Genomic DNA, 15,261 nt, shown 5'->3' with positions numbered 1-15,261 from the left:
AAACTGGCTAGTCCATTAATGGATATACTCCACTCTGGCCATCCTGCCACACTGTCAGCCTGTTCAAAGGACCAAATTCGCAGTTTTGAAATGTTGAAATAAATATTAGGCTAGGAACCTGTGTTACAATGTACTGATTTCACAAAACATTTTGTGTTACAAACTGTTGCTTCAGGATACGGAGTTGGGGCTGTTTTATTACAACCGGATGAGGCTGAGGACAGACATTCAGTTGTGTATATTAGTAGGAAACTTACCCCATGAACTCCATTATTCAACCTTTGGAAAAGAGTGTTTAGCTATTAAATGGGCAGTTGAGACTTTGCAATATTATTTGGTGGCATGTTACTTTTTGCTGCTTATGGACCATGCTCCCCTTGTTTGGTTGGCTCAGAATATGGATTCCAAATTTCATATTTTGAGATGGTTCTTAGTCTTTCAGCCTCTTTCCTTCCTCAGTCGATGCAGTCCTTTAGTTATCTAATGCACAAAATCATCTATTCATCCATCCATACACTCACTCACCCATTGGTTTATCCATGCCCTCACCAATCAATCCATTCACCTCCCCTTGCCATTTGGTGTAGATGCACATTCAATTTTAAAAACTCCGACCTATTGCCTTTGTAATTGCTTGTTGAATATAGGACTATGCCAATCCAAACAAGATTTTACATTTCAGAGCCACACCATGAATGCTCTAATCACAAGTTTTAGGCTTATTTTCGTTAATTTATTTTGCACTTCAGTACAATTTTGAATTCATTTACTTGCAGAATCCTCAATCCTTCGTGCATGTTAAACCTTTTTAATGATCATTTTTTTCAGCATAAAGTAAATGTTGTTTTTGTTATAGCATGGTCCATACCGTAAGCATAAAATGCCCCCTTCCACTTTCTCCAAGTAGAATGCGGTGAGGGCCCCCTGTGACTCCCCTATTTTAAAGTTATTCATAAGTGCTGGCCTGAACTGGGGGCCCCGGGCGGGTGGGTGCCCCCTGCATCACAGGAGTTGCTGGGACCAGCAATACATCCATAAGCAAAATCTTTGCCACTTTGCAAACTGTTATAAGCAGGAGATCACTTCATCCTTGCGCTTCTCATCCTCACTTGCTTTTCTGTCAAGTGCCTTTTATTGGGGGAAGCCATCATCCCCCTCTTTTTACTCATCTTGCTTCTGACCTTCCTCCAAAGTGGGTGTACACTCTCAATGAACAGTGCTACTTTTGCACAAAACTGGAGAAATACAATATTTTCTGGTCCCTGAACAGTTATATTGCTTCCCTGGGGTTAAATGGGTGTGCCAGCCCGTTTTCTGAGCCCATTGGGCACTTTGGTATTACAGAAGGGCCACAGATGCTTGAGCAGACCCTTCTGTTGTATAGAACACCCTGGTGCACATATAATGCCGGCACGTTCTTAGGGGAGTGCTCCCTCATTTGCATGGGGGTGGCCTGAGTGAATAAAGATAACACTTCGTCTGTGAGCCTTCGGGGTTTCGTAGACAGGGGGTGCAGACTCAAAGAGGCCATGAGAAGATGTACGTACTGTGCACCACAAAAAGGTGTAGAGTCAGTGTGCTCCCCAGGGCCGGACTGGCCGCAGCGGGCACTTCCCTGGTGGGCCGTCAGGGTGGGGGCCGGTTTTGGGCCCCTGGGGGCCATTTTCGTTACTAGGGGCCGGGAATATCGGCCCCCAGTAACAGAATCGGCCGAAACCGGCTCTAGAAAACAGCTCGGCCGCATCCCCTAGCCCCTGGAGGGGGAGCAGGCCGGGCACTTTGCCAGGGCCGGTTTCTGTTCCCAGTCTCTGAGGGCGCCCCTTGAAAGGGGGGGGCCAGCGGATCCCATAGACCATCCTTCCATTCCCCTGCAGGCAGGTGCAGTACCACACAGCACACACCTGCAGGGGACTCTCTAACCCCGCTTCGTAAGATGGCAGCGTGCCGCCTGCAGTGTGAAAGACAGAGCGGCTGGTTCAAACTGTTTTTATTTCTAATAGATTTCTACGGTTTATGCCTTGAACATGACTACTCTGTCTTTCTTTCCTCATCTCAATTGTAGGGATGCAGGCGCCTTCTCAATTTGTTTTGTAAGCTTTTTCTTTGTCATAATCCCCTAATACATCTTCAAAGCCATTTTTGTATGGGGGAGCAGATGACTTACTTCAGCAAGGATCTTTGGTCTTTGGAGGTTTGGTCTTTGGGGTACCATCATTGGTGGTACAGGCTTAGTTGAGTGATTGTTGGAGGTTTCAACATATTCATTAAGGTGGTGAGCACGGTGTAGGATCTAGTGCTGCCGGATGCCATTCATGTCATTACTACAATGAGGGTGTAAGTTCTGCTCTCAATGATGTTAAGATCTGGGACAATCTTAAGATTCGAATGTGTCTGGATTGCTTGGGTTCATTGGTATGTAAGTCGGGAATTTGAAAGCCTAATATTGTTTTGATGAAGCACTGGGTGTAGGAGAATGAGGATGGATTAATGGTAGAGGAGTCCTGGATTTAGAGGCACGGTCATGTTTATCAGATATATGTAAATGAGTGGGAGACTGTATTGTCCCTGGGGAATGATGTGCTGCCTGTGTTGGTCAAATCTGAGCACTGGGGATCAGGAGGGCGATTGTGTTCTTTGAAGCATTGGGGGAGGGTGTGAAGGAGAGGTTCCCCAATATGATATTTTTCTTCATGTTAAGGAAAATCAAAAATGGTGTCTCAAGAATTCTCAGACCACGATTTTGTCATAAGTGAGGTGGCTATTCCAAACTTAAATTTGATGACAGACAAAATTACATTTAAATATTTGTCCTTTATCTAGGCATACTTTGTAATATTTATCCTTTTGGTTCTTAGGCAAAGATTTTAAAAAGACTTTAGCTGATTGTTACTTGGCTTTAATTATTATTGATTTGATTGTTTCTTAACCCCTTCGCCGCGGCAGGAATTCCGCCGCGGCGCTGGGGGGGGGGGGGGGGTTTGGGGGCAGCGCGGTGGCGCTGTGCTCGTAATGGAACCGCTCCGTCACGAGCCACGGTTGAGCTGTGCTCATGACGGAGTGGTTCCGTCACGTCTCCGCCCACTGCGCTAATTGCCCGCACAGGCGGGGAATTAGCGCCGCAGGGGCGGAGCGACGGCCAACGGCCGCAGCATGACGGAACCACTCCGTCATGAGCACAGCGCAACTGTGGCTCATGACGGAGTGGTTCCGTCATGAGCGGGGAAGGGGTTAACTTTAAGACAAAGAACCCCAAAACAAACGAGAATCGTTCAAAGTGTCTGCACACGGATACAGTCATGTTGAAAGGTGACCATGCCTGTAGAAAGCAGGTTTTGATCATCTTATCATAGACAGGAGTTTCCTAGGAGGAGACTCGGAAATGAAGACTCTGCAGCAGAGTGGTGTGCACTATAGAAAACTAGGGCGTGGCCTTGGATGTGTGAAGACATTGGCCGGCATCAGCAAATCATCAAAGCTTGTAGGAGGACGATGCACAACAGGACAGCTTCCTGTTGAACGTGGGCTTTTCACTGGGGCTCAGACCTCAGAATCATCAGCGCAGTTTGGTCAACACTACCTCGGGCTTCACCATCAGTGGACATGGGAATCTGCAAACTATCAAGTTATTCATGAAAGAATGTGAAAAGTGTGATGTAGGACTACGCGTTTATATCACATCATCAGATTCATGGTGGTAAACATTTGTACTTCCCGCTTCAAAGGTCTGTGGTAGAACCAGAAGTGATGATACTGACCTGTTAAAAGTAGTCAAGGAAATATCGGAATGATCCCATTGAATGTAACCTAGTGCAGTCAACAGCGCTAGCACTGCTCAATTCAATGTGCTGTAGTAGGGAGAGGTCATTACTAGTGCCATCAGTTTAGAAAATACGTGCAGGTGCTCGGAGGCTTTCAACCACTGTGATTTAAAGGACTGTTGGCTAAGCCAGCCAGTAGAGGTCCAGTTCTGTCCATATGCTCCTCCTTTAACAAGCAGTGGGGTTTCTGTACAGTTGGAGTCATTTGGCAGTGGCCTATAGTGCACCCAGCGGGCATGAGGCTATCGCAGTACATCGCAATCAATCTTGCATTGATTGCCTGCCTGTCACCCCTATCTCTTCATTCTAACACAAATGCACTGTGTGGGCTGCTTTGCAGGATGCACATCTACTGTGTGCAGAATGTCTTGCACGTGGTACGGCTAAGCTGTGATCATGGTAGCCTGGGCACTCCTTCCCACTCTTACCTCCTTATGCTGCAAGCATGTCTGCTATCTTACCTTGAAATTATTTCTCTCTTGGTCTGCTGTTAGTTTGTGCCTCTTTGCTTAGTTTCCCATAGGCCTTCTTTGTTAGTTGGTGTCAGTGGCTCTCGTGTTATCTAGTGCCCGATGGGATATTGATTTAACATCCTCCAATTCAGTTGCCCTGTAATTTTGTGAAAAATGTTTTGGTTCCTTTTCTACAAGCCTACATTATTAACTGGTTCCACTTTCATGTGTTGTATCAGTTCTTTGGTGTTAGGTATTGTCTCTTTGTCCTGCCTTGCCAAGGCCAAATGTGAGAAAATATTGAGTCTCTCACAACAACAAGGCACAAGAAATAGGGTGACCAGACGTCCCGGTTTTCCCCAGACGGTCCCCGTTTTTAGAGAAGTGTCCCCGTGTCCCGACACTTCTCTCCAAGTGAGTCAAATGTCCCCGTTTTAGAACAGTGTCCGGGTTAAACACAGAAATGTCCCGGTTTTTTACTGTTCCGCGTTCATGCTCTGTTTTCACTGCGTGTGACTTCACTGTGGTGAGCGCCAGAGGCGCAACTAGAGCCAAATTGAGGGGGGGGGGGAGGGGGGGGGGGGGGCTAAGCAAAAATTTCGGGGGGGGGGCTAAATCTTTAAACAGTAGGCAGAGTGGCGCTGATTTCGGGGGTGGGGTGGCTGAATCTAGGCAGAGTGGAGCTGCAGGGGCTCTTAGAAGGGGTGAAACAACAGCGAGGCCTCATTAAATGCAAATGGTCTTTTTAAAGACCTGTGAAGTGCTCTGGCATGCCCGGGAAGCGGTCTCATCCCGGGCTGCCACACACGAGGGGAGGGGCGGGGGGGGCTGAAGCCCTTTGAGTTCAATGGGTGTTGCGCGCCTGGTGAGCGCTGTAGCAGGAAGGGAAATCCTTTGAAGAGAGACATTTTCTCTCAGAATTTCCCTTCTCTTTGTTCACGCAGCGCAACCTATGTCATCATGACGTGGCAGCCATCGGTCATTGCCTCCATCAGTCTGGCCTGACACCTTATCAAGAGAACACCTTCAGCCCAGTAGTGATCTTTGTTGCTCAAAAAGTTTGGTGCATGCCCGCCATGTTTCTGATGACCGCGGTCCAAACATATTTGTTTATTCGAAACAAACTTCTAAAGTGGAAGATTATTCTAAACAATACAAAAATGCCCCCACACCCTGAGTGTTTTATATCTTGGTGTTGGGTATGATTATTTGTTTTTCTGTTTGTGACCACCAGTTTCTATTGGGCAGTGATGGACGGAAAGAAGGGCACATCATATTGTTCACTCGAAATAATTGAGACCTTCTGATGCCTTTACTCTAACTGCCCATACTCTGCTGGGCGGTCGAAGTGAAATTTCCGTGAGCAGAGCCTGAAGGGGCAATGCCGTTGGAGCGCAGGCAGCCTACCCTAATCAAAATAGAGTGGGCAAGCATAGGGTTTTGCAGACAAGGTAGTCAGTCAAGTTTCTGATGAAGTACCCTAACCGCAGGACTCTGAATTAGGCCCCTCATGATCTTGCAAGATGTATAATTGCAAGTCTGATGACAATCTTTGTCATTATGTAGCCCACATGAGGTATGACAAAAACTAATATCGTCTGTAATGCTTCATCTAGGTCTGCGGAGGGAGCTGTCCTTGTAGTCCCTTTTCTATGTCTATGACAGCTGTCAAATAGTCCTACTTTTATGTCGATGGTTACGGCAAACCTTAGTCCTACTTCTATGTCTATGACCTGTCCCCGTTTTTTGTTTTGAGAATCTGGTCACCCTAACAAGAAAGGAGGTGCTAGGAAAGTTGGAATTCAGTGGGTTATATATGACTAATGGTGCAACCACTATCGCTTCAGATAGCATTAGACTTTGGGAAACCTCTAAAGATGTGATGGCAATTGGGATTGAACAGTCACAGATCGGTGTATTCATCCGTTCTCATCAGTTGGACTTTAATACAGGCTAATTTTGAACCTTCTATCACATTGCATTTTGTGTAGTCTGCCTATAATAAGATTGTGAACAGGCGAAAAAATACCACAACAACTGGTATTTGAGGCACTGTACAAACACACATTTTTATGACTGTTTGGATTTATTATCTTCCACAATTAGTTACCGGAACTCAAAATGCTTATAGAGACGCAGAATGGGCTGAAATGACCAAAATGCAACTTTAAGAGCCTAATCATAAAGGTAAAATAACACATGAGTATATCAACACATGTAAAATTACTCTTACACTTTGTATCAAATGTACTACTTTTGGATAGTCACCAAATCCAAGTGTAAATTTACTACAAAATGTAGAGTTACATGTGACCCATCCCCTGGAACCAGAGAGTGGAGCCAAATTTTCAAGTTTAAAGTTACTATTAGTAAGTTTTCACCCATAGGCAGAGGTCTGTCACCGGGAAAGAGATCTCCCTATGGTAAAGTGTAAGGAAATTTTAAAAAGTTCAATAAACAAAAAAGAATTACAATATTGTTATATTACATTTTGAATTAAATTATTTTTATATTTATTTTAAACGGCGAACAAAATAAAAAAGTTACAGCATAATTAACTTATTTTTAATTAAAATTACACAATTTAAATATCTTAAATTACAATTATTTGTTAAAGATTTAATTTAAAAATTCCCACCAAAAGTAAATGATTTATATTATGTAGCCAAAAATACTGAACATTAAGGTGCCGATTCCGATCCTGTAAAACCCGGGTACAAATGGTCGTACGGAGCATTTTTTATGTACGACTCGTACCCGGGAATTCCACCGTACAAACCAGCAAGTACGATTCGTACAGAAATACCATTTCCGTACGAATCGTAAAAAACACCGTCCGGCTAAAAAATACATACAATTCCGATCCTGGACAGCGCGTACGCGACGTCCGCACGGAGTCAGGCAGCGTTTTACGGACCAGCAAGTACGATTCGTACCCACAGCACTCCGCATGGCTATATTTTTACGGGAGCCAACAAGTGCCGGAAAAGCTAAGTACGCCGCGATGCACGAGGAAAAGGGGGCCCGAAACGCACCGTACCCCCAGCCCCCCGTATGTACGCACCGTACCCCCAGCCCCCCGTATGTATGCACCGTACCCCCAGCGCATACCCCCAGCCCCCGTATGTACGCACCGTACCCCCAGCTTCCCGTATGTACACACCGTACCCCCAGCCCTCGTATGTACGCACCGTACCCCCAGCACATACCCCCAGCCCCCCGTATGTACGCACCGTACCCCCAGCCCCCCGTATGTACGCACCGTACACCCAGCCCCCGTATGTACGCGCCCAGCCCCCCGTATGTACGCACCTTACACTCAGCCCCCCGTATGTACGCGCCGTACCCCGGGTGGCTGGGGGTACGGCGTGTAAATACAGGGGGCTGGGGGTACGGTGCGTACATACGGGGGGCTGGGCGTATGGTGCGTACATACAGGGGGCTGGGGGTACGGTGCGTACATACGGGGGCTGGGGGTATGGCGCGTACATACGGGGGGCTGGGGGTACGGTGCGTACATACGGGGGGCTGGGGGTACGGTGCGGACGTACGCAGGAGGGGTAGGACGCTGGGGGGGCCGTATGACTCGTACCCCGGGCCCAAGTGTACCCGGGGTAGGGGTCGTGCACAGTTCGCTCCGTACGGGACGTTTTTTATACGCTTGTGTATTTGGGACGCCGGTACGGATCGGACTTGTGCGCTCGGACTTCAGTTTTACGACTTGTACGTAAAACTGTCCGGGGACGTTTCGTAGACTTTTCCCGAGGTCATTCGTATGTATTTTTCACGTACGAATCGTACTTCGCCATTTGTACGGGACTTGTACGATTCGTACGTAAAAAAATACGGATACTAGTCGGTCGGTAAATTTTTTTAACGGCTCAGAATCGCCACCTATGTGTACCACTACCAACTCTTAAACTTTTTTTTAAAAAAATTTGATTTTTTTCTTAAATGCAGACCCATTTCCTCTAAAGAAAATGGGGCGCATTTAAAAAAAAATACTTTATTGAAATGCAAAATGAAAAACAGGATTGAGTAAAAAAATGCAAATTATGCGGCGTGATGGGCACATTTTATGTAATTAATTACACTTCTTAACACTGTCTTGGCATTGGTTGCACCTTATTAGTTCAAGTTTAACACTCAAATATAGCACTAAGCAACAGAATGGTGTCTAGTTAAGCTTTATAAAGGGCCTTCTACTACGTAGAAACATGTGTCGCTGCACTTTTAGTAACTTTTGAACTCTTTGAGCTGGAAATAAAATGTTGTTAAAATATGCACATTATGTAGCAGATGGTAGATTATGTGGCACATGCAGTACATCTATAATTATGCAAAAAACGTCGCAGGCGCACAATCGCATATTTCCAGTGGCCCTGGCAATAGACAACTCCTAACAGTGTTGTCAATGTTTATGTCAGTGACGTCACATAGGCGACGTATTATGGTTTTCCAGCAGGGTGTCAGATGAGTGGGAGACCTGATCATGTGCAGAAAATCTGCACCTCCCACCCTGCATCTTGGGCAAGTATCCAGTCTGGGTGGATATACTGTATGCAGTCTCAAGTATGCCGGGATACTAGCCTACGAGGGGACCCAAATTCTAGCAGCACCCCTAGTGTATGTGATTGGTCAGGGGCTTGTGGAAAGCATGCCCAAATTTCGTTGGAACTTAGGGGGTTAATAAGAGTTTTGTGGCGCAGGAGAACCATCATAAATTGGGCTGGCCTTCAGATGCATTATTCGCCCGACCAGGACCGCCATTCATGGTATGATAGTTCTGGGTAGGAAAAATAGACTATGGCCCCCTGTGCCATGAGAAAACTCGCTGCATGTCAGGAGAATTGATTTGCAGAAAAAAAACACCTGCTTTCGAGAAGGTTTCTGCCAAACAGAAAAAAAGCCAACTGGCCACCATCACATGGACACCAGCCTGCACTTCACTTTTGTCAGAAGTGCTTCTGCTACACTAGAAAGCTCTTCCATCAAAGTAAGCCCTGCTGATATGGCGAGGGTCTCTGAGATTGGTAGGTCTCTGCCTGGAGAGTGCAGGCAAGAGCCTCTACCGACTAGTCCGGTGAACACGCCACTCACAAAACGTTAAATGATCTTCTAAGTTTTGTAATTATCAGATGTTGCTTCTACACCATTTAATGGTATTCCTTTTCCGGGCCTTAGAAGGGTGAACTGCTAAGTGGGCCATACCTTGTGACCTGTGGATCACAGAAAGATGTCATGCAAGCGTTAACCCTTGGATCCATCTCAGATGTCTGATACCAAGTAATGATGCTGCTTTATAGTCTCTTGGGAATGCTGCAGGCATTGGGACCAGGTGCCATTGCCAGGGGCATAGCTTAGTCAGTAAGATTGAGGTGGGGGTGAGCTTCAGATTTCCCAACAATCACGATGGTACATAATATTAAAATACACTATATAACAAGCATGGTGCATGAAAGGGGCTAATGCGGCAGTGGAAAGGGAGACGAATGCGGATATTCAGGTGTACTAATCTCCACTAATGTTAACATATTTTGTAAAACAAACCACATTTTTTGGAGATTTCAAAACAGAGAGGGAGAGTGTGTGTGAATTTTGTGTGTGTGTGTGTTGTAAAAATTGCTGGTGAAATCCGACAGACACTTCACCATACCCGAGTGAAAGCACCTGTACCCAACTATTAACAATAACATACATTTATTAGGGGGGTGCAACACCCCAAACCCGCCCCCCCCCCAACCTCACTCCCCACCCGCCCGAAGCTACATCCCTGGCCACAGCTTTAAAGTCGCACTACTGGGGGAAATAGAGAAATGTGTTGAATTCTCAACGGTGTGTGCGGTAGACCGGGTGAACTGTTTGCAGAATACACTTTCATGTAAAAGAAATGTATGCCCTACAGCCAGGGGCAGTCTTTCTTCCATCTCAATGAAGCCTGCCTGTGATTCCCAGAATCGCCGGAGGTTGAGCTCTCTCCATTTAGGCTGCAAACTACTATGGATTGCTTTACCCATAAATGGGCATTTTGCTCGTTCTCTAAATACCGACTTCTTCCCAGCACACTGATGATGTCATGAGAAGTGGTTCCCATCTCAAGAGGCAACCCCAGAGGGGTATGCTCCAGTTTAGAAATCCCAACAGAATATATACAGAACATATCAAAACAGAAGTTAAATAGAAATGTAAACACGCATTATTATAGTCTTAATAATTGGAGTTAGACTTTTTAGTAACTCTCAGTTTGGGCAGAGGATAGAACCGTACGTTGCATGGATCAAACAGTTTCCCCAGGATCACAGAGTAGGGGGTCAAGTGAGCGAGACAGAATTAGAAGTAAAGCCTGTTAGACACCCTCCAATAACATAAAAGCAAGAACACATCTCCTGTCTGCGCATCCCATAGAGACATGCTCGCCCTAAACACGCGAGACTGCATAGACCACCACCGTCACCCCCTGCCATAGTAAGAAATAGGAGGCAAACCTAAAACACATTGACCTCGTGCACTGTCGTCTGGTCCGGGGCCCGGCCTGCATGGCGCCTCTGCCGGCCTTACTAACCTTTCTCCTCTCCGGCTCTCGTGGGGCAGCGGGTGAGTTCCCGGTTTGCTGTTGGTCAGAGCTTCCCAGATGGTCACCTGCAGAGGAAAATGGCGGAGAAGTGAGGAACAAGGAAACGATGACGTCGGGTGGAGCGCGTGCTAGTGCGCAGCCGCACTTGGTGACCTTTCACTCCCTGGCTTATTATACCCGAGCACTGACAGAGCGCAAAGGGGTGTGTAGACCAGTGCTTAATTTGTGTTGGTGGTTTCCGGTGCTTGGCACCCGCAAATAATTTTCAGAACCGGCGCTTGTGACAGCCTGCCACAAGGTGGTGCTGTCTGGCTAATTTAGAGATGACCACAACAACAGCTAACTTTCAAAGCAATATACTTTAAAAATGACTATTACTAGCTGCCCAAGCCATTTTTAGAGCTTTGGGGGCCTGAAATAGTCCGAATTGTTTCACTTGTAGGAGTGTGATGGTTAGTAGTTGTGTTGTTACTATCATTTCAGCATGGCAGGGGCAATGTGTGGTGCAAGCTGCAGTGGTCTCCTAAAGAGAGCTCTGGCACCTATTTGTTTTACAAATTAAGCACTGGTGTAGACTCTACCTTCAACTTCTTGTCTGCAGTATTTACACTTTACTGAGCTGCAATACCACCCCCGCCACGCACAACATTCAATATGTGGCTCACTGGTTGGGTGCTATTGACGTGAAGTGAATATGTATATTTAGCTTAACCTGAACTAAGGATTTTTAGTTACCACACAAACAAACATTTTCACCTCACATTACTATACACAATAATGCACATAATAGCCGTGTCCCCACTTATACCTAGAGCCCATTCTTGTGACCCCCATTGAAAACAAATGTTAATACTTTATCGGATTTGTGGCGCAGCGTTGCACACCAACCAAACTTGCTGCACAGCGCATGGGGGAGAGAGCAGCGCAGGGCCACATTTACTATCGCCAAGCACTACAGACACACCTTTGCACCATGTGTGGTCTGTTTGGAGGAATACATGTATGAAGCCCTTTGCTCCCAATGGGCGTTGCGCGCCTGGTGCTTGCCTCAATAAGGCATTTTTTTTTAACATTGAGCTCCTTCTAACATTTTTAGTAGACAGGGATTTCTGACGGAATTCTCACGTATGCAATGCTCCTTGACGCAAAGTGGCACAAAGTGCTATTACCCTAAAAAAAAAGTTACTTTCCCATCCCCCAAAAATGTGTTTTGGAAAGTAAATACACAGCTCAGCACAGATTGCCCCAGGGCCTGTGAGTTTTCCCTTCCCTGTGACGACAACAAAAATAAAAAGAACTTACCTGCAGCCCGCCGCATCGCCGGCCTTCTGCTCCGCTCGTGGCTCCACTGCAGGCACAGGTCCCCAGCCTCCCCTGCGGCCAATCCTGGAGCTGCTCTCATGCGTGAGAGCAGCTTCAGGATAGGCCTGAGCGTCAATAATTTGTGAGACTGGGAGCCTGTGCTTTCCTGTCTCCAACCCAGCAACGCAGCTGGGTTGGAGAGAGCTTCAGTGCACATGACGTTTTGGTCAGCCTGAGACGGCCGCCCAAACTGTCATGCCCACGGATAGCAGTGCCCGGCACTCCCCATCGGTGCCTATCATCCCCCTAGCCTCGCCCCCAAGAAACAAAATAAAACATTAATAAACAGTTTTTTATTATTGTTTTATATAAAAAAAAAAAAACGCTTGCTGGCAGGGTGAGGTGACGCTCCTCCGCCCTGGCGGAGGAGCCGCCGCTGTGCACCTCTTCTTAGAATTGTAAGGTGCTCTCTGGTGTGAACTGGCTAGTGGCCAACAGCTGGATAAGAGCCTCAGAATGATGTGGGCCGATTTACCTATGCAGTGCACCTGGTGGGCGGCCGATTAAAGCCCACAGGCACAATCTCACCTGCTGCGCCAGCGACAAATGGCAGGAGACCAAGGGATACCCGCGAGGCTCTTATTAAGTCATATGTTAGTCAGCTCATTCAGTAGAGCTGGCTGGAAACCAGGTAAGCCAGAACCCTCTCTCGGCAGCAAGGAGATTTACCAGAGACTGCAGGACACTTACTGCTGACAGAGCTCAGCACTGCGCGCACGCGCCATCAGTCCATGAGGTCATCACTTCTATGACAGTGAACCTTGGCAAAGCTAGTAGATCGGATACTGGATACCATCCTTTTGGCTTTGTTAATACTTGTTTTGTCAAGGTTTTTGCTTAACTTTACTGCTGGGGAAGCTGTCTTGTCATTCTAAAAAAATGGTTTACATAAAAAAAAATGTCTGTCTCAAAATGCATGCATTGCCACAGTTATTCCTGGGGCTGAAATGAAAACTACTTTGTGTGTGGATGTGCTCCTTGTGAAAGTCATAATGTCATCACAATGAAGTTAATGGCTAAAGTGGGGCTCACCCACTGCCCCATGCTGTGTGCTGTAATGGACAGGAGATAAATGTGAGTGACAAAATAACAGACCAATGGAGTAAGATTGCCAGCTGGAAGCCCATATGCATAATTATATTAAGCACAATTTGAGAAAAATCAAAAGACTTGGCTAATGCCTGACCTAACAAAAAGCTGTGCCTCTGTACTGGGACAGTAGATATAGTAAGCGCCAACACAGGGGGCGCAAGGGGGGGGCAGGGAGAGAGGAGAAAGAGGACTGGCATTATGCCCCAAGCTTCCCAGGGGCCTGCTCGCCTTCAGTATAATTCATTTATAGATTGTTAATTGCAACAAGCCTACCGTATAAAGCCGCATGGAGAAATTTCCAACCTGTGACGGAAATGGAAGTCTTTAACATCCTATCCAAACTAAAACCATCCTCACACACTAAAGACCCACTCCCATCAGCCCTCACCCAAGAACTAAAGCACATCTTTGTCCCTTATTGGACCAACATCATTAACGCCACCCTCTCTTCTGGATGTGTTCCTATCTCACTCCAACTGGGACAAATCACGCCCATCCCCAAAAACCCCAAAGCCGACCCTAATGACCCTAGCATCCTCCGCCCTATCTCCAACCTCCCACTACTCTCCAAAACCCTTGAAAAATGCGCCCTAATTCAACTGGACAAGCATATTGACACTTTTAACCTGCTTGACCCCCTTCAATCTGGCTTCCGCAAAGGTTGCAGCACCGAAACCGCCCTGCTTAACATTGTAGATGACATCCACCTCACACTGGATGAGGGTGAGTCTTGCACACTCATCCTCCTTGACCTCACTGCTGCATTCGACACAGTTAACCACTCAACCTTACTCAATGCACTCAAAGATCGTTTCGGACTTAATGGCACTGTCCTAAACTGGTTCACCTCATACTTACAACACAGAAAACAACAAATCAAAATTCAAAATTACCTCTCCTGCCCTGCATCGGTCTCCCTCGGTGTACCCCAAGGATCTATCCTCTCGCCGGCCCTCTTCAACCTCTTTATGGAACCCCTCACCCTCATACTTAAACAAGCCAAAATTAACTACCACCTGTATGCTGACGACACCCAACTGTACTATAAAATCAAATCCCACTCTGATATCTTACACCTAAACTCAGCCCTATCCAAGATCCAATCCTGGTTTTTCGCAAATCATCTCAAACTTAATCCAAACAAAACTGAAATCATTCTCTTCTCTCCCAAAAACAACCCTCTCCCCATCCAAACATGGATAACTGACCTTAATGCCCTTAACTGCTCTCTCCTCCTAGCCGAATCAGTTAAATCTCTTGGCATCTCCATCAACAATAAACTTGCGCTCAATACCCATATAAAAAATTCGGCAAAAGGAGCACTCTTCTCACTCCGGCTTCTCAAAAAAATCAAACCGTTCATTCCTGCGGAAGATTTCAAATCGGTTATCCAATCTTTAGTCCTTTCCAAGATTGACTACGGAAACGCTCTACTCTCTGGAACACCCAAAGTTCACCTTGCCCCCCTCAAATCTGTCCTCCACTTAGCGGCCAGACTAACAACCGACTGTAAACGTTCTGAACACATCTCTCCTGCCCTCAAAGAACTCAAATGGCTTCCCATTGAGGGCTGATCCTCATATACAATTGCCTGCATTACACACAAAGCCCTCTATCAAAAGACACCAAGTTACCTCTCCAATAAACTCACTAAAGCAGGATGCTCCCGGACGTTGAGAAGCTCAAACGCACTTCTTCTCGTCCCCCCGCTACTAAAGAAAAAAGCCTCGCAGGCACGCTCCTTCTCTGGAAAAGCCCCCAGCCTCTGGAATGCCCTCCCCAAAGCTCTCTGTTGTACCCCCGTCTATATCAGTTTAAAAAAAGACCTTAAAATACACTTGCTCAATCAATACTGGGGTACTTAATTCCTCTCCTACTATTCTTGTGCTACCCACCCCCTCCTCCCTTTGACACTACCGCTCTCCCCTTCGCCTCTCCCACTTCTACAGCCCCCACTCCTCTC

General features: G+C 46.5%; 1 protein-coding gene across 6 annotated transcripts in view; it reads right to left on the bottom strand.

Annotated features, from left to right (window-relative positions):
* Positions 1-15,261, bottom strand: part of ANKRD13B (ankyrin repeat domain 13B) — a 362,818-nt gene that overhangs the window by 10,836 nt on the left and 336,721 nt on the right. For 2 of the 6 annotated variants that reach the window (XM_085649222.1, XM_085649225.1), the window contains one exon: positions 10,756-10,909. In XM_085649222.1, the coding sequence (XP_085505348.1) occupies positions 10,756-10,909 (154 nt within the window). The remainder of the gene's footprint in view (positions 1-10,755; positions 10,910-15,261) is intronic. The other 4 variants (XM_085649223.1, XM_085649226.1, XM_085649224.1 and 1 more) reach the window with 2 other exon arrangements.

Source organism: Triturus cristatus, chromosome 3_2 (genome assembly GCF_964204655.1).
Source record: "Triturus cristatus chromosome 3_2, aTriCri1.1, whole genome shotgun sequence".
Lineage (NCBI taxonomy): Eukaryota > Metazoa > Chordata > Amphibia > Caudata > Salamandridae > Triturus > Triturus cristatus.
Note: the sequence above shows the minus strand (reverse complement) of the source record. Positions and strands in the feature narration are given on the sequence as shown.